This window comes from Pediculus humanus, genomic scaffold (genome assembly GCF_000006295.1).
Source record: "Pediculus humanus corporis 1103172108288 genomic scaffold, whole genome shotgun sequence".
In the NCBI taxonomy this organism is placed as follows: Eukaryota; Metazoa; Arthropoda; class Insecta; order Psocodea; family Pediculidae; genus Pediculus; species Pediculus humanus.
This window is the reverse complement of record NW_002987857.1, coordinates 279370-298604: the sequence shown is the minus strand read 5'-3', so window position 1 is coordinate 298604 and position 19235 is coordinate 279370. Positions and strand designations below refer to the sequence as shown.

The 19235-nt window shown below is 27.5% G+C and overlaps 3 protein-coding genes across 3 annotated transcripts in view; 1 reads left to right on the top strand and 2 right to left on the bottom strand.

The window, feature by feature from the left end:
- Window positions 1-1520: 1520 nt before the first annotated feature.
- Window positions 1521-2604, top strand: Phum_PHUM533080 (trf2 protein, putative; the record flags this gene model as incomplete). The annotated part of the gene is made up of 3 exons (XM_002431467.1): window positions 1521-1770; window positions 1865-1991; window positions 2085-2604. The coding sequence occupies 3 exons, from the start codon at window positions 1521-1523 to the stop codon at window positions 2602-2604; spliced, it is 897 nt and encodes a 298-aa protein (XP_002431512.1).
- Window positions 2605-3173: 569 nt separating this feature from the next.
- On the bottom strand, window positions 3174-10211 carry Phum_PHUM533070 (WD-repeat protein, putative; the record flags this gene model as incomplete). Its single annotated transcript, XM_002431466.1, has 12 exons — window positions 3174-5575; window positions 5646-5947; window positions 6283-6779; window positions 6866-7136; window positions 7242-7473; window positions 7598-7850; window positions 7931-8269; window positions 8349-8591; window positions 8676-8863; window positions 8963-9238; window positions 9390-9693; window positions 9777-10211. 12 exons carry the CDS (start codon window positions 10209-10211, stop codon window positions 3174-3176), a joined length of 5742 nt encoding a protein of 1913 aa, XP_002431511.1.
- A 2617-nt stretch (window positions 10212-12828) lies between these two features.
- The window catches only part of Phum_PHUM532860 (beat protein, putative), a gene marked incomplete at both ends in the record, with an annotated part of 20941 nt that continues 14534 nt past the window's right edge, over window positions 12829-19235 (bottom strand). The window contains 2 exons of the mRNA XM_002431465.1: window positions 12829-13252; window positions 13757-13884. Coding sequence (XP_002431510.1) covers window positions 12829-13252; window positions 13757-13884 — 552 coding nt within the window. The remainder of the gene's footprint in view (window positions 13253-13756; window positions 13885-19235) is intronic.

Below are 19235 nucleotides of genomic sequence, written 5' to 3'. Positions count from 1 at the left end.
AATTATAATTAAAAATAAAAAAAATCCTGAAACCTTTTTGATCTCTAATTTTTTTTTTGTTCTTTACAAGAAGGTTTTTAAAAAAAAAGTAATAAAATGGCAGGAGGAGGGCATTTTTTGCCCCATTTTTTTATCCATGTCTTTCACTGGACAATTATTTACTGGAGAATATTCTTATAATTTAAAAATAATACGAAATTTTATAGATAAATCACAATGTTTGTTACCGAATAGATATTTAATGATAATAATTGTTAGTACTTACATAATGAGAACTGGAGAACTGGTGGCATAATCACAATTTTTGAAGTTTCACGGAATCTGCAAAAGAATTTATTCATCAATAATAATAATAATAATAATAATAATAATAATAATAATAATAATAATAATAATAATAATGATCGTAATAATAATAATAATAATAATAATAATAATAATAATAATAATGATCGTAATAATAATAATAATCATAATAATAATAATAATAATAATAATAATGATCGTAATAATAATAATAATCATAATAATAATAATTTTTTTTGTACTCATTACGATTTTTCCGTTAAAATTAATTTTTTTTGCGATTTTAATACCATCTATATTAGAACTTAAGAACTAAATAAAAAGCTTTGGATTGAAACGTAGTAAAAACAGATGCAATTTTGAATAATGATAAATTTTTTTTTTAGTTTTACATTAATTTGCATTGAGTTTTTCGTTTAAAATTTTATTTGTGTTTTTATATATAAATAATAATTTTGTTATCAACATGTGGTTTATTGATTTCAATAATTATTGAAAAAAAAATTCAAATATGAAAAATGCTTAACCGTTTGTGTCTTAATTGTGGTTGAGTTTTCAACGGTTTTATAATTACCATTGATATACAAAATGTTTTTAAACTGTTTTTATTATAATTAATTATATTTTAAATCTCATATACCAGTTATTTTGAAATATTTCTAACAAGGTGAGGGATACTTTTTGTTATTGGAAAGGATTTGGAGGTTTATTACATTCAAGAAAAAAAACGTTACTGTTAAAATCATTGCTACTGACCTTGCAAAATTGAAAATTTTTTTTTCATAAAAAACACAAAAGTATTTGAAGAAAAAGCTAAAATAATTTGGTATAATAGTATTAAATGCTTTTATAAATTATTTTTACTTACGTAAAACGATTCTGTTTATTATACATAATTATAATTAATTAAAATAATAATTTTTTGTAAAAATACGTTAAGCACCACCAAAAATTTTAAAATTTTATTCGATTGACGCATGCGCAATAAAGGCAATTTTTGATTCCTTCGTAAAATCATGTTTGAGTTGTTTCAAACAAAATGGCCGATTTCAAAATAAATTATTCATAATATTGTTGTTATTTGATTTGTTGTTTATGTAACATTTTAGTACGCAGTAAAACTATTAATTATTAATTAAAATATATGAAAATGATTTAGTTTCTTTTTTTATTTAGTGCTAGTAATTTAATAAAATAATTTAATAATGGATACCATGTTACCCAGTCCGGGGTTCAGCATCCCAAGTGTGGGAACCCCGTTACATCAACCTGAAGAAGATCAACAAATTTTACTTCATGCTCAGCAGCAACAACAGCAACAGCAACCTCAACATGTTATGCCTAGTGCTTCTCCGTTGCAGCCCATGGGTTTAAATTTACCTCATAAACAACATACTTATGCTCCATCAGCGGTCGGTTTCACAACACCACAGAGTTTGATGCAACCACAAACGCCGGTTAGTGGTATTCCCTGTTTTTATTTATCAGATATTTTATTTTAAAATTTGTTAAATCAGATTAGAATAATAATATTTTACATATAATTAGCAAAGTGCAGTACAATTATTACAAGGCTCTGCTTCTATAAGAGACAATCCTCCTTTAAGTGTTGCTCCAGCAACTCCTCAACCGATGACCCCCATGACTCCAGCTTCTGTTGATTCAGGGATAGTGCCACAATTACAGTAAGTTTATCATTCATTACAACTTATTTGTGCTCTACATTGAAGTTTATCGATAATAATAAATTTTCAATTTTTTTTTTTCGTAAACTACAGGAATATTGTTTCTACTGTAAATTTAGGTTGCAAATTAGATCTCAAAAAAATTGCAATTCATGCTAGAAATGCTGAGTACAATCCAAAACGTTTTGCTGCTGTGATTATGAGAATTAGAGAGCCTAGAACAACAGCTTTAATATTTAGTTCTGGCAAAATGGTTTGTACCGGTGCAAAATCTGAAGATGATTCCAGGTTGGCAGCCAGGAAATATGCGAGAATTATTCAAAAACTAGGTTTTGCAGCTAAATTTTTAGATTTTAAAATTCAAAACATGGTCGGAAGTTGTGATGTGAAATTTCCAATTCGACTCGAGGGTTTAGTTTTAACTCATGGACAATTTAGCAGTTATGAACCTGAATTATTTCCAGGTTTGATTTACAGAATGGTCAAACCCAGGATTGTTTTATTAATTTTTGTATCTGGTAAAGTGGTATTAACAGGAGCCAAAGTTAGACAAGAAATTTATGAAGCATTCGATAATATTTATCCAATATTAAAAAGTTTTAAAAAACAGTAACATTAATCTTAAAGAAACAAAAAAAAAGTGTCTTTACAATCATTGATCACATAGATTTTTTTTTTTTTTTTCCGAAAAGAAAAACAGTTTTATATCATTTTTTTTTTTTTTTTACAATTTTTTTTGTAAACTATTTAAAGACTAATTGCTTGATTACATTTATTTATGTGATCACAATGCAATAAAAACTTTATAATGTTTTTATTTTATTTTTTTTTTAAACATATTTATTACTCATCATCATCATCATCATTATTTTTTTTAATAAATGAAAGTTTATATGAAGATAATTTAAATGATTTATTAATTTCAGTATAAAATATTATCAAAAAATTATAAATCATAATTTAAACTTTTATTTTGTTTTTTTTTTTTTTTGTTTTGTTTTTTGTTTTAGTGTTTAAAATGTTTAACTGCAAGATAGGAAAGAGAGAGATGAAGAAAAAATGACTTTTTTAAATAGTCATTTAATTAAAATTAAAAAAAAAAGAATTTCAATTGAAAACATTTACTATTACTTTATGAAAAACGATACAAATGACTGAAAAGAAAAAAAAGAAAAAAAAAATTTACTGGGCTTCCATGGATTCAAAAGCGGCCATTTCAAACTGCGCAAATATGGATTCAATTACTTCTTTAACTGTAGTCATTGCTTCTATAAAGGATTCCGTGCTTAAAGTTCTTATAATTTCAATTAGAATTCCTCGAGCACATTGCTTCGATAGTGGTTCTTCAACAGTAGAATTTCTGACCAAAACGCTGACGACTTTCTCTTTGCAAGTCTCCGGAAGTTTTTCCAACATGTCACTGGTGAGTTTTCTCATTCTTTTTTCATCAAATTCGTGTACATTCCCCGATTTTATATCTTTTAATATTTCCTTTGCTTCTTCGAACATGCTCCTCAATTCTTCTTTATATTTTTCATCTATTTGTTCTAAACTTTCTTCGCAACTTTTTATTTGGGAATTGATTAGAAATTCCGATTCTTTGACGAAGGGTGGTTTAGGTTTAACTTTTAACCTGAGCAATGCTATTTCCGCTTTTAATTCATCGATTTTCAATTGTTGCGATTTGGTTATTTTTTTAAGGTTTTCAATGTCCTCATCGAGTTCTTCGTCTGTTTGAACTTCGTAACACAACATTTTACTTTGTCGTTCGATTTCGTCACGGATTTTTGTTTTTTGCTCTTGGAGAACCGTTAACAAATTGTTCTTGTCCGTGTTTTCCTGTAGTTTTCTGACATATTGGTTTTCTTTTTCAATCAACTTGTCTCTGGTTTCCTTTAATTTTTTTTCAAAATTTCTATCCAATTCTAAAATAATGCTGTGCATTTCGGCGACGAGCCTTTTTAAAAGCGATTCTTCTATATCGTCCATGTTAACCTTGCTTCCAAATTTTCTTATCATTTCCTCTTCGATCTCTTTCGTCAAATTTGAAATTTGCTTTTTCATGTGTTGCACGTCTATTTTTATTCTCGTTAAGTGGAGACGATTTTTTTCGTGTTTTTGTTTTTCCATTTGAGTTTCTTTGTCTAATTCAACTATTCTTTTATTTAAACTCGTGAGTTTTAAAGATGGGAAAAGTACTGATTCTGATAGATTTTCAATTTCATATTCCGTTTTGAAATTTTGAATTTGATTTAACCTTAATACCACTACGGTATTTACTTCGTTCAAATTTCTTTGCTTATCTCTCACGTATTCTTCCAAATCGTCTTTACACACTTGATATTCTCCTTCGATTCGTCTAATTTTTTTAACAAGAGTGTCGTTTTCTTTTCGAAGAGATTCGATTTGTTTTTTTTCTTCCATTATGTTTAATTCTAGTGTGTGACGAGCCGAACGTTGAGTGAATGTCCAATCGTAAAGATTGGGATCGCATCCCGGAGGACAAACGGATTCGTCTAAACGAATGGGTCCGAGATCTTTTGAGTCCAAACTTTTAGCATCTTCTTCTTCGGACGAAGATGAAGATTCCGTTTCCGACTCGGAATCTGAATCTTCCGTTTTCACTTTGGGTGGCCGATATTTTTTTTTAAAAATCCTTCTTAAAAAGTCGTAAAATTTATTGTCAGCGGTTGTCGAATGAAACATGGTTTCCAAATTTTTAATTTCTTCTTCGCACCTTCGAATTTCTCTATTTCTACCTTCTACTTTGCTATTAATTTCGTTCAATTTTTTTTGCGTTTCGTGTCTTTCGCGTAGTTTGTTAAATAATTTATTTTCTTTTTCCTCTTCGGCTGCTTCAAATTTTTTCAAAATAAGAACTTCCTGATGAAGTGTCAAAACAAACAATTCAAGAAACTCGATGTCTATTTCGACTTGATACCTTTCTTCGTTCAAAATATTTATCGTTTCGTCAAATTCCCGAATGCTGGCATCCATTTCTTCGATAATCGAATCTTGTTCAAATAATCTTTTTATAACCCTTAGTTTTTTACATTCTTTTTCCCATGTCGTCATTACAAGATCATCTTTACTTGCTTCTATAAGTTCGTGTACGTTATTGGATCCAGTTATACCAGTAAATTTCATGGCGTTCATTTCGAAAGTTTCCGCGGATTTATTATTTTTCTTTTCTAAAATCAACATTTCGTATTCTTTATCCAAAAGTTTAATTTCTTTTTTTTTCGGTATTTCACTTTTAAAAATTCCCTTGTAACGTTTGGGCAGCTCTTCCATTATTCCCGATAGAGTGTGTTCGAATCTTTTTTCGGGATATTCTAAATTTTCGTCGTAAGTCGGGAGTTTGGGAGGATACCGAATTTTCTCTTTGGGTATTTCTTTGGCTATTTCTAATAAAACGTCACGTAATTGTTCGTGACGCTCGATCATATTTTTCTTTCTTTCTCTCAAATTCAAAACTTTTTCATTAAAGTCTTTTTTTAATTTATATATTTTTTCTTTTGTTTCTAATAGTTTACCGTAGACGTGAACGGTGGTTATTCTTTTTTTCTTAGCTACTTTATAATCTGAAAATAAAATTCATTAAATTTTTTTTTTAAGTCGTCCCGATCGATCAAACATCGAGAAAGGACTTACCATTGGACGTTTTAAGTTGATAATCTCCGACTGTTTCTTTGGCAAGCTCTATTAAAGCAACATCTTCCGGATCCGGTTTGTTCGGATTCGGTTTTTTTTTCATCATTTCATACCATTCAATCCTTCTATTTTCCAATTTGTCTTTTCTTTCTTTGTACTTTCTAAGAAGTCTTCGAAGTTTAATATTTTTTTCGTAATCTCCACAAATGACCATTATTTGTTTTAATATTCCTTCGACCGGATTTGGACGTCTCATGATAGTTTCAACAATTTCTTCTTCAGATATTATCCTGGCTTGTGCTCTGTGAAAGTGTAAAAAAAAATCATTTAAATATTTAATTAATTAATTTATGTATCTATGTATTCAATGCGGTGCTTCAATAACATCAATTCAAAACGGTGCCGTTAATGTCAAATATTTTTTTATCCCACCTAATTTTTATCATCATCGATTTTTCCCATCGTTCTACAGTGTATAGCATTAAAAATGAAATAAAATATAAATTAGGCTGAACGTTAATAATATTTAAGTCAATTTTTTGAGAGGGCAAAAAAGGCGAAATTTAAATATTATTTATTTATTATTATTAAAAAAAAAAAAAAAGTGAGTCAGTTTGTTTAATTAATAAAATCTTACCTGCCTTTAGCTTCTTGTTCTTCTAATTTTTGCGAGACTAAATCTTTAAGATTATCAAAATCCGAGCCCAAATTTTGAAGTCTGAAAGTTTCCGCGTATATGTCTTGATTATTTACTCCGCAAACTTTTATCAAATGATGATCAATGGATTTTATATAATAATTATTTAATTTTTCATGTTGGAGACGACTTTTTTCAACCGTCCAAGCGAGTTTAAATTTAACACTTTCCATTTCTTTTTCTAAAAAACTTGCCAAATCTTCTTCGATTCTATCGTCGATTATAAGTTCGGCCGGCGTTAGTTGTTGAGAGGGCGGAAGTTTAGAATTTCTACGTAAAACTCCTTCGAATTTTTTTTCCAAACCTTTAAGAGTTTCCGTTAGTTCTCTCTTATAAGCGTTAGCATCTCTTAATTTTTCTTCGCTTTCCAATTGATTTTTAACTTGTTCTAAACTTGGAGCTTCGGAATCATCAATATCCGAACTAAATTCTTTCGGCTAAAATTTAAAAAAAAAAAAATTATTCGTTAAGTCGTTTCGAAATTGAAAAAAAAAAAAAAAAAATATCATTTTTTTTTACTTACAAATCCTTTCATGGACAAATATTCTAAATTAACCGGTTTGTAATCGTTATTTTCAGGATGAAAATTATAAGAAAATATGTTTCCGTCTACGCCGCAACTAAACATAATCGAACCATTGTAATTAAAACATATTTGTTTTATCGTACCGTATTCGCAGTCGTGCATTGATAGCGACCAATAATCTCTTAAATTTCTATAATCCGTCTGATCGATTTTAACAATTCGAATTTTACCATCACCCATTCCGAGAATGAGATATTTATTATTATGACTGAAAAAAATCAATTTTTTTTTTTTAAGAAGAGGAAAATAATATGATTCGAAGCGGAAATAGAAATAGCGGATTTGGATGTTCGTTACGAAAATTTTAACTCACTAATAATAATAAGTAGTTATTTCAATATCATCCGCATCTGGTATCATTTGAAAATGCGTCGGTCCTTCAGTATTTAAGTTATATTCGTACATGTATCCCGCATCGTAGCCACCCATCGATAACCAAATGGATTTTCCGACATAAGTTGCAAACAAAATCGGACTCGGAATTTTGGGAATGTGTATTTCCGGTAAGTCTGGTTCAACCGATTCAAGCTCTTCCTTTAAAGCCTCTAAAACAAAATTCTTACTAAAAGCAAAATTCAAGGTCGTAATACAACACTATTTTTTAAATAATTCGAATGATAAAATTCATATATTCGAATTAAAAATTTTTCACGTGAATATTAAATTTACCAAGAACGGCTTGATCCACTTGAGTTCCGGAAGATTCCGCTTTTTCTTTTAATTCTCTTTTTTTTTCTTCCAAAACCTTTTTTCTCTCTTCTAAAATTTCATCCCTTCTTATGTTTCTTCTCACTTCGCTTTTAATACTGACAAAGCTTCGCTTGTGATAAGGAAGATTATCGAGGAAATAAGATGTCGGGTCGGGAAAATCTGGTTCTTGCGGAAGGTCGATTTCTATAAAGGTACCATTTTTACAAGAAATCTAAAACAACAGAAAAAAATAAGACATTTAAAAAAAAAAAATAAATAAGGAATTTTTAGCGTGAATCAAAATCTAAATACCAGAATTGTAGCATCTCTTCGAGGTTTCCAAGCACAATGAGTTACTTCTCCCATGACGGGAACGTAACCGATGGGTAATAATCTTACAAATTCTTTTTTTTGAATTATTTGAAACAAAAAAATTGTACAATCGTTACTTCCTGTGACAATTAAATTTTGTTTCGGATTCATTGTTATAACGGTAACGCATTTCGTGTGCGGTTTTAAAACTTGTATTAAATTTATGTAATCTCCAGTTGGCGATGGTACTTTGTTTATATATTCCATTATGGAAACGCAAATAACTCTAATTACGCCATCTGTAAATCCTCCGATGAGAACATTACCCGAATTTTCAACCTGAAGTAACATAATAAATTCACAGGAAATAATTACTATAAAAAACGGAAGTTTGGAAAAAAAAATTATGTGTGCTTACCGTCAGTGGTAACCAAAGGAGAGAATAACCTCCAGCTAAAAATTCTTTTTTTAACATTAAATTTTTATTTTTTAAATCATAAATGAAAAATCTTCCATCTTCTCCTAATGATGCCAAATGAGGAGAATAAGGACTGGCTTGAATGGCTGCAACCGTTCCTGAATGAGATTGCAAAATCATTGACGGCGGTTTTGCCGAAGTGCTTTTGGAAAGATCTAATTCCCATATACCGCCATTTCCATCCTTGAAAATTTAAAAAAAAAGAAAGAAAATTAGATTTTATAATTCATAGAATCCGGACACGCAGGAATTTAAATATCAACGTACCTGACCGTACCATAAATTGTTTGGACTTTTATTAGTGGCTTGTTCGATGACCAAAAGTTTTGCTTTGTGATAATAATCACCAACTTGGAGTTCGAATATCGGATCTACTTCGATAAATTTTTCTTCTTCCGTCGGATCTGCTAATTCAATGGTTTCATAATACCAAAATTTTATCGTTCCATCCATGGCTGCCAAAATTTCATTAAAATTAAATTAAAAAATCCAAATACCTGATAAATATTCAATCGATATATTTTTTTTTAAAAATATTTTTGCTGATGACTCACCGATTGTCGTCAAATCTCCATTGTTATATATGATTTGCGTGATCGGAGCTTCGTGACAGAAATTTTTTCCTCTTCTGAAGACTTCGACTCTTATAAGGCCTCCATCCCAAACTAAAATATTACCCCAATCGGAACCAGACAAGACTTTCTCATCGGGGAGTGCCAAAAATCCAATTACATTGCATATTTCCGTTTTACCAAATCTTCCAAGTTCCCCGAGAAGTTTCAAACCGGTAAAAGTTTGATTCATTTTCCAAAATTTTATGTGACTCACGCCTGTTTATTTTTTTTTTAAATACAAAAGAAAAAAAAATTATTATTATTATTATTATTAGTATTATTAAACTAAGGCGAACGTTTATGAAAATGAAAAGGCAAAAAAAAAAAAAATTATTATTATTATTATTTTTATTTTTTATCTGCTGACCGCTCGATGTTAAATGACCAGGAACGTACAAAGAAAACCGAGTGTTAAAAACTGTGTGATTGTAGGCTTTAGAACGCAACATTATTTTTCTTTTTTTCCAGTTCCAAATGGTCAAAGTGTAATCCGGATAATGACCCTGAGATAATAAAAGTTCTCCATCTGGACTGAAATTCAGATACGTAAATGCTATTTTAGTACCACCGGAAAGTACGGTCACTATTTCTAAAGATGGCCATTCGTAAATTATTATATAAGGATTTACACCCTTTTCCCCGACCGCTAAGTGAGGATACACAGGATTTTTCTGGAATATAAACAATACAACAAAAAAAAAATGCAAATTAACCGGAAAATAGGAAAGCAGAAAAAAGAAGTCACCGGGCTTACCGCTATATGACCGACTCCACCTCCGGTATAACACCTTCTAAATGTTTTTTCTCCAGTTAAAACGTTATAAAAATGTATTAAACTTCCAGATGAATATATAATCAAATCATTTTGCGGTACGCAAATATTAAATAATTTATGACAATCGTAACCGTAAGAATAATTGAATTTTAAAATCCCTTCCGGTATTGTACAACGTGGTGATAGATAAGGTTTCGATATGTATTCATCGGCGTTGTAAACAATTTCTTCGATTTCTTCGTGTTCTTCTTCTACTAATGATAATTCTTCATTTTCGTAAGCGTATTCTTCACCTTCTTCACCTTCTTCACCTTCTTCACCGTAAAAAAATTCTTCTTGATCATTTTCCGATTCACTTCTTTTCGTCGTCGATGGTGAAGGCAAAGACGACGACGCACTTTTATCTACCGACATATTAATTATTATTTTTTTTTGACTTGTTAATCATTAAAAAAAAAAATTAATAAATATTTTCAATCACTAGGAAAAACATCTCCATGGGAACTGTTAACCTGCGAAGGTTGGCAACACTATCGTTCGTGCCGTCGTGTGTCTGTCACCATCGTTTATCCATCAACTTTTCCTTAATGACGTCATCGTACAAGGTAAACAATAATTTTTTTAAATTTTTTCTCCGACGAATTATTTCGGCATTATTATTGTTTCGATTTTCCCCTCCCCCCAATCCGCCATTTTATCGATTCGATTCGATTTTAAATATTAATTAATAAATAAATTCAACGAGAAATTTAATTTAATTTAATAAATATTGAATATCGATAAATTTTTATTAAATAAAACAAAATAAAAAAATATACGATACGATTTCAAGTTTATTTTCTAAAAAAAAAAATCATTCGAGTGTGAATAAAAAAAAAAAAACTTTTTTTAATAATAATAATAATAATAATAATAATAATAATACTAATAATAATAATATTTTTATATCGTACTTTCGTAAAAAAAAAAAATTTTTGGTTTACGAATGTGAAATAAAATTTTTTTTTTTAATATTTATGCCCATGAAAAATTTAAAGACCATCAAAAAAGTTTTTTCTTTTTTTTTTTTTTTGCAAATTATTAATAAAAAAGAGGAAGGGGGAAGGGTGGGAAAAAGTTTTAAAGTTGTTTAAAACTTTTTTTTTTTTTTTTTAAATCTTGTTGCCAACTTAAAAATTTTTAAAAACAAAAAAAAAACTTTTTTTTAAAAAAAAATTTAAATTTTTAATAAAACCAAATAAATAAATAAATTTTACATTCTCCCCCCTTTCCCTTTCCCCCCACTCGAAACATTTTTATTAAGTTTAGTCGTAATAATAATAATAATAATAATTTTTGAGGCGTTAAAAAAATAATTTTCCTTTTTTTTTCGATGTTGGTAATAATAAAATAATTAGAGAAAGAAAAGCGGATATGATTAAAAAATGGAATTTTTTTTTTATATTTAAAAAAAAATAAATTTTTTAATAATTTTATTTATTTATTTATTATATTAATTTACAATTTATTTATTAAACAATTATTTATTTATATATATAATTTATTAATGTGTTATTATTATTATTATTTATTTATTTATTTATTTCGCCGTAGGAAGACATTCACTTCTTCGCTTTTTTTTTCCTTTTCCTCCTTCATCCATCTTCTTCTTCTAGTCGTTTCCTTTTATTTTTTTAAAAGCCGTAAAAAATTATTTATTTATTTATTTATGTATAATTTAAAATATTTAATAACAGCATATTAATAATAATAATAACGGATTCATCTAAAAAATAATACGAAGCTCGTTAAAATATTTATAAATAATAATATTTTTTCAAATTCGTTACGATAACTCCTCGAGTAATGAAATTCTAAAAAAGAAAAAGAAAGAAGAAAATATCATAATTAATTTTTAACTTCCGGTATTTTTTTTTCTAAAAAAATTTTTTCAAGCATAAAATATCAATTTTTGTTTTCACTTTACGTGGCGGCGGTGTGCAGTATGTTGCAAATATTAAAAAAAAAAAAAAAGGAAAGAAAGTAAATTTTTTTTAGGAAGGAAGGATTTATGAGCCCAAAAGTTTAATAAATCACTTAAAAAGTCGATTATTAAAAAAAAAAAAAAAAAAAAAAAAAGTTTTTTAAAAACTATGTTGTTACTTTCGACAACGTCGTCGTCGTCGTCGTCGACGACGTCGACAACTTTGTCGAATCCCAGGTGTTACACCCAAAACGTTAATGTGAACGTCATTAATATGGTGGGGGCGAGAAAATAATAAAAAAAAAAAAAGTAACGATGATAATAATATTTAAGTGATGTAAAAACTTTTCCGAGTTTGAATGTAAATTAATTATCAAAATCACGGGGAACACTATATATAATAATAATAATAAAACATCATTTTTAATTTAATTTTTTTTTTATTACGTTGGCATCCCTCGTCGTATATATGCCGACAACAGGAAAAAAAAAGTGTGAAAGTAATTGCTCGAATTAAACAAAAAAAAAAAAAAAAATTATTTTAAAAAGTTTTTTTTTTATTTTTATTTTTTTAAACGAGACAGGGCTGACAACAACTGAAAATAAAATAATAATAATTTCAAATATATATATATATATATAAAGAAATAAAAAAAAATTTAAAAAAAAGTAAATTAATTGCTCTTGAAAAAAGAAAAGAAGAAAAAAAGTAAAAAAAAGCTTGAATTTCAAAAATCATCAAAAATCCGCCCGCGCGCGCGCAAATAATAATAATAATAATAATAATAATAAATTTTCGTTAATTTAAATTTGTGCGATTTTTCTTGTTGTTAACAATAACAACGAGAGAAAAAAAAAGTTTTTTTTTTTTCATTCGAAATAAATTTTATTATTATTATTATTTATTTTTTTAAAGAACGAATTCGAAAACGAAGAGATTGCGTGAGTGGGTGAGTGCGTGGGTGGGTGGAGGATGTGCGGTATAAGGAAAGACAACAATAAGAAAAGAAAATTTTTTTTTTTTTTTTAACATTTTTGAATTATTTGAGTTTTAATATTTACATATATCTAAAATTTTATGCTTTCGATGGGAAAATAAAAAAGAAAAAAAAAAACTGGAAAAACAAGGCCTGGAAAAGTTTTTTTTTTTCTTTGGAAAAACATTTTATCTTTTATTCTTTTTACTCTTTCCAGTAACAAAAAAAAAAAATTTATTTTATTGATTCTATTTTTCGAGTTGGAAAATAAAAAAAAAAAAAAAAAAAACAAACAAATAAATAAACAAAGCAGAAGATAACAACTATCGATTATTATTATTTTTTTTTTTTTACCTTCGCTGTCGCGGTTTTTCATTTCCGTATCCGTTTTTTTTTCTAAAAAATTACTCGGAAGTATAACAACTTGTGTAGCATCCGAACCTATTCTCGGTTTTTCTTCTTCAATGGTTAATTCAATGGCTTGATTATAAACGTTGTGAATGTTTGCTGAACATCTAAAATAACGGAAAATGGTTTCAAAAAAATAAAAGTTTTTTCGGGGGGTCTTTTTCCCTCCTGTCTCCCCCCCCCCTTCCCTCTCGTTTTGATTTTCTTCATTGAATGAAAATTAAAATTTTAAACAATCTTTTCCTTCTCCTTCTTCTTTTTCTTTTCCATCTTTTTATTTTGCCACCAAAATTATTTTCATCCGAAATTTTAGAAACAATGCTTTCCCTTTCCTGGACTTTTTAGAGACTTTACCAAAAAAAAGAAAAGCGGAATGAGTAAGAAGAAAGAAAGATGGGTGACAGTAGTAGGGAAAACTTAATTTCCGTCAGAATTAATTTCCCTTTCTTTTTCGGGCCCTTTTTCTATTCGTAAAACAAGGCCCGAAAATTCATTTATCACCCCCTCCCTTCATGCCTTTCCCCCCGGATTTCTCCCCCCGGTTTGTTAAAATTTTCAAATTATTTATAGAGTTTTGTTACTTTTTATTTTCATTTTTTTTTGTTACAAACCTCACTTTGAGTTTTCCACTTTTAAACGAATGAGTTTTAACGATAAATTTTAATCTTGATTTTGATACCAAAAGCTGTCTGCTATCTTTAATTGTTGTCGTTGTCACCCACAAATGATCTCTGTGCACCTGAAAATAAATAAATTTATTTATTTACGTCATTTCAATTTTAAATTAAATAAATTTAAAAATAAAACCATCGATAAATAAAACACGCGTCAATCATAAAAATATTATTATTATTATTATTATTATTATTAATAAATTTTTTCGTTATAAAAATAAAAAGGTTTAAAAATTTTGTCACTCAAAATAATAAAAAAAAAAAAATTTATATATATTTGAATTTATGAATATTGGTGCTTTTAAGCCGATTGCTTTACTAAATCATTTTTTTAGAAAAGTGGCAACACCGCTGCCGCTTCACGACATCGTATCGTATCGTTACCGTACCTAAAAACCCGCCCTCCCTCCCCCCCCAAATATCGAATAAACAAATCATTATTATTACTACCTTTAATGTACTTTTTTTTCTTTCTTTTTACTTCGATGAAAATTTTCTTAAAAATTTGACTCACGTTTATTATTATTATTATTATTATTATTATTATTATTATTATTATTATTATTATTATTATTATTATTATCATTATTTACGATTTCGTTTTCGATATATCGTTTATCGATAAATAATTAAAAATTAACGATATATATAAATTCGATTTTTATTTATTTAAAAAATTTCGAAATTTTTATATAAAATTTTATAAAATGGCGCTTATATTATAATTGTCATAAGTTAAACATGTAATTTATTAAGACGAATAATTTTCGTTGTCGAAAGTAAAAAAAAAAAAAAAAAAAAAGCTGTGAGAAAAATTTTTGTTTATTGATGGTTGTCGGTTGGGTAAAAAAGAAACCGGGTGTGAGAAGTTAAAAAAGTCAAAAAAGGAAAGTCAAAGGAAATAAGTCAAAGGATGGACGTACAAAAGAGGGAAAATTTAAAAAAAAAAAAAAAAACCTTTTATGTAACAAACGGGAAATTACCAAATAATTTAACTTAAAGAAAATTTTTTTTTTGTTTCGTAACAAAAAGGCGGACAATTTTTCAATTTAAAAAAAGGGTCTTTTTGTAAAAGGGTTTACGACACTTTGTACGCCCCCACCCCTTCCCGTCCTCCTTTTCCCCATTTCCGGTCCCCCTAAATAAATGAATAAATAATACAAATTTTTTGTGGAAAATAATTATTGTTATTAATTATATCTCTAACATTTTTCAACCGAAAAAAAAAAAAAAATTTAGCTAGAAGGTAAAAGTCCATTTTTTTTTTATTATCAAATACCTTTGAACGCTTTCCTTTGGGCACGATCAATTTCCTTTTATCAAAATTACTTCCTATTTTTTTAATCGTTTTAAAAAAAATAACCCCTCGACATTTTATAATACGCGACCACCAATTTTTTTTTTTTACAACCGTTTTGTCGACAACCAATTTTTTTTTTCAAATCCGAAAATCACGTGATTAAAAGGAAATAGAAGAGGAGGGAAATAGGGAGGGGAGGTGGGGGGGAAGAGGGAGAGAGAGAAAAAAAACGTAAATTTAATAATAATTTAAAAAACAAAAAAAAAAAAAAAAAACAAGATCTTGTTTTTTGAAATCGAATAAAAAAATAAAAAATACGTAAACGTCGTTTAAATGAATGAATTTTATTTTTCTTTTTATTATCATTATTTTTTTTTTTTCATTTTTTTCTGCGCAAAAGGTTAAAAAAAAAAGAAAAAAAAATTTTTTTTTTTTATTAATGTTGTAATTTATACGTTGAGCATACAAAAAAAAAAAAAAAACGAACGACGAGAACGATAATCATAATAATAATAATTCAGTTTGAAAAAGGAAAAAAGGAGAGAGAGAGAGAGAGAGAGAGAGAGACAGGAAAAAGGGCAAAGGACAAATTTTGACAGTAAAGATCAGGTTAAACAACTTAAACAACATCACCCTGAAGAAAACTCTCGCTTTGACAAAAAAAAAAAATACTGTAACTAACAACTGCTCATGTGTATAAAAAAAAAAAAAAATTTCTTTTCCTTTTTTCCTTTTTTTTCATTCCTTTTCTTCAACCACTTTTCTTTTCGAAAAAAAAAAAAATTAATTAAGACGATCGAAGAAAAAGTTTTTTTTTGCTTTTTTTTAAGAGTTTGACTATTGTTTTTTTTTTTTTTTTTTTAAATTTTTATTATATACTGTTTTCTATTGTGAATAACAAATTAATTTTTCAACTGCCCCCCCAAAATGAAATATTAAATTTGATTAAAAACTTCTAGAAAATTTATAACCAACAAAATTTCATCCGGCTATGAAATGTGCAAAAATTTTAATTAAAATTCGTTTTGCGTTAAAAATTTTCTTTTTTTTTCTTTTTTGTAATTTTAATATAAAAATAATAATAATAATAATGATAACGGTTGTAAACTTTAATTGTTATTATTATTATTATTATTATTATTACGACACAATCAAATTCTGGAATTTTGCTGTTGCCCTAACTGACAAACACACACACAAGCTCCGTTTTTGACGATTATTGTCATTATTATTATGTCATATTTTCCGTTTATTAAAATTTAATCCTTGTTTAAAAAAATAAATTCTAAAAGGAAACAATTTTTTTTCCCGCGCTTTTTTTCATCAACTTCCGGTTTAGAAAAAAAAATATTTAATGTGAAATTATGCGGAAAGAATTGTAGTAATGAATGAACGCAATGTTTATCTTATTCGAAATCATATCCGGTGACGTGTTGTGACGTAGTTACCCACGTGACAGGTATAATACGTCACAAGTTTTGTTTCACATTCGTTCAGTTTTAAGCTGGACATAAGACTATAACGTAGTACAAAACAAAAGGTAAATAAATTATTATTATTATTTATTTTTATCGGTTTTTTTAAAAAATAAAAATGAATTATTATTAATAATAAATTATTTAAATAGTTGAGAGATTAAAAAAAATAAATAAATATATGTATTAAAACGTTAATAAAGATAAATTAAAATATATATGGTTATATTATCAGAATACATTATCATTATTATTACGCAATAAAAAATCTCTCTCTCTCTCTTACACACGGAATATAATATTATAAAATAATTTTTTTTTTTTTTAACGAATGATGTCTCGGGGGTTACGTGTATTATTATTTTCCAGTGAGTTTTTTTTTTTTTCTCCAGAATCTTATAATAGGGAGGACACCATTCGCCCGCATTATAAAAAGAAAAACCGACACGTACAACAAAATATATCCTATTTACGTTATATGGCGACAAAAAATCCGTTATTAATGATTTTTTTACCCTTTTGCCCTCTGGAACTTTTTTTTTTTCTCCAAACCGGCCTTTTCCTGGAAACCTTTTTTTTTTTTTATAAATCGAAAAAAAAAAATTTATCGGAAAAGGTTTTTTTTTTTTTTTTCCTAATTTAAAAAGCGAAGTGAATAAAATGCATGCAACGAATGGAAAAGAGAGAGAGAGAGATATGGTAAATATGTGTGAGTGTGTGCGTGCGTGTGTGTTCGTTAAACGCGTTCGAAACTTACCTTCATTCATTCTTATTATCTTCTGCTTTTTATAACTGACAATATTAAAATTTATTTATTTTTTTTTTTTTTTAGTTAAAAGCTTTGAAAATTTTTTTTTTTTTTTTAAACGGAAACGGAAATGAAATCGTACCGACGTCATCGTTTTTAAAACAAAAAAATTGAAATTAATAATAATAATAATAATAATAATAATAATAATAATGATAATAATAATAAACGAGAAATTTTTTCTAAAATTCGTCATTTTTAAAAAAAAAAAATTTAATTTTAATAATATTTCCTTCAAAAAAAAAAAAAAGAGTTGCCCGTTTCGTGATGTCGGATAAAAAAAAAAATCAGCAGACGATGTTTTTTCGAATATTTTTTGACAAAAATTTATTATCATTATCATCATTATTATTATTATTATTATAAATTAATTAAATTCTACGTCGAAATGATTTTTTTTTTTTGAAAACAAACAACAACCTCGTCGTTGTCGTTGTCGACGTCGTCGTCTCAGTTTATTAATTAATTTTTCTCTTTTTTTATATTTTTTTTGTTTAAACAATTTAAATTTAAATAAATTCGCGATGGAAAATTTTTTAAATAAAAAATATTATCATTATTATTAATAATCAAAGCGCGAATTCTTAAAAATCGTTCGTAATAATAATAATAATAATAATAATAATAATCGTAGGTACGTTAAAAAATTTTTTTTATTTTTTTTTTAAAACTTTAAAAAAAAATTTTTTTTAATATAAAAATTAAATAACGTTTGACCTTTCACACGATGTTGATGATGATAATAATAGTGATGATGATGATGATGATAATGATGATGTTAATAATCTTCTTCTTTTTTTTTTCTTTTCCCTTTCGGCCTTTTTTTTATGTTTAAATACATTATTCACAATTTCAATGTACTTGATAATTAACCTCTCAATAATAATAATAAGAGAAAGAGATGGAGAGAGAGAGAGAGAGAGAGAGAAAAGGGAAAATAAAAAGTTAAAAAAAAACTCATAACATAATAAATTTAATTTATTATTATTATTATTTTTTATATATATAAAAAAAAAGACGTAATGAAAATATGTACATAAAAAAAAAAAATTTCATTTTTTATTTTTTATTTTTTAAACAAAAAAAACTCATTCTTCTTTTTTTTTTAATTTTTCATTTTTCCCTTTTTTTCCCTTTTTTTTCTCGTTTTTCTCCCTCTTTTTCTCCCCTTCTCCTAAGAGCCTCCTCGAAAAAACAAAAAAAAAATTCATAATAAAAAAAAGAAAAGATTGAACCTCAACATGAAGCATTCAGGCAGTGCTGCTTCTTCAATTTCCGAAAGCGACATGTTTTATTTTTTCTCCTCCCACGTCACGTCCTTCCTACTCTGTATTTTCGCAAAAAAAAAAAAACCCTTTTGAACCTTATTCTTCCTCCTCCTCCTTCTCTTCCTTCCCCCTTTCATCCCCCTCCCAACCCGTTCGTTTTTCATCCATCGTTTTTCCTCCCGCGGCCTTTTTTCGACGTTATTTTCACCTCCATTTCGTTCCTTCTCCCCACTCACCCATCCACCCACCTTTCTTTCCCTTTCGTTCCTTTCTCTTCTCACCACCACCACTACCACTGCTAATCTTTTAAAAAAAATGACGTTTCAAAAAGCTCGACTCCTGACTCCCTTCAATTTTCTTTTTGCAAATTTTTTTTTTTTTTTTATACATTTACCCTCTCTGACCCTTTCTATTTCTCCTATATATATATCCTTTATCTAATTTTTTTTTTATTCATTACTTTGTAACATCTCACAAGCAGAAAAAAATTTCCTCCCTCCCTTTCCCTTCCCACATCCCATGGTAGAATCCACCCTGAATTTTTCTCCTTCTTCTTCTCGTTTGA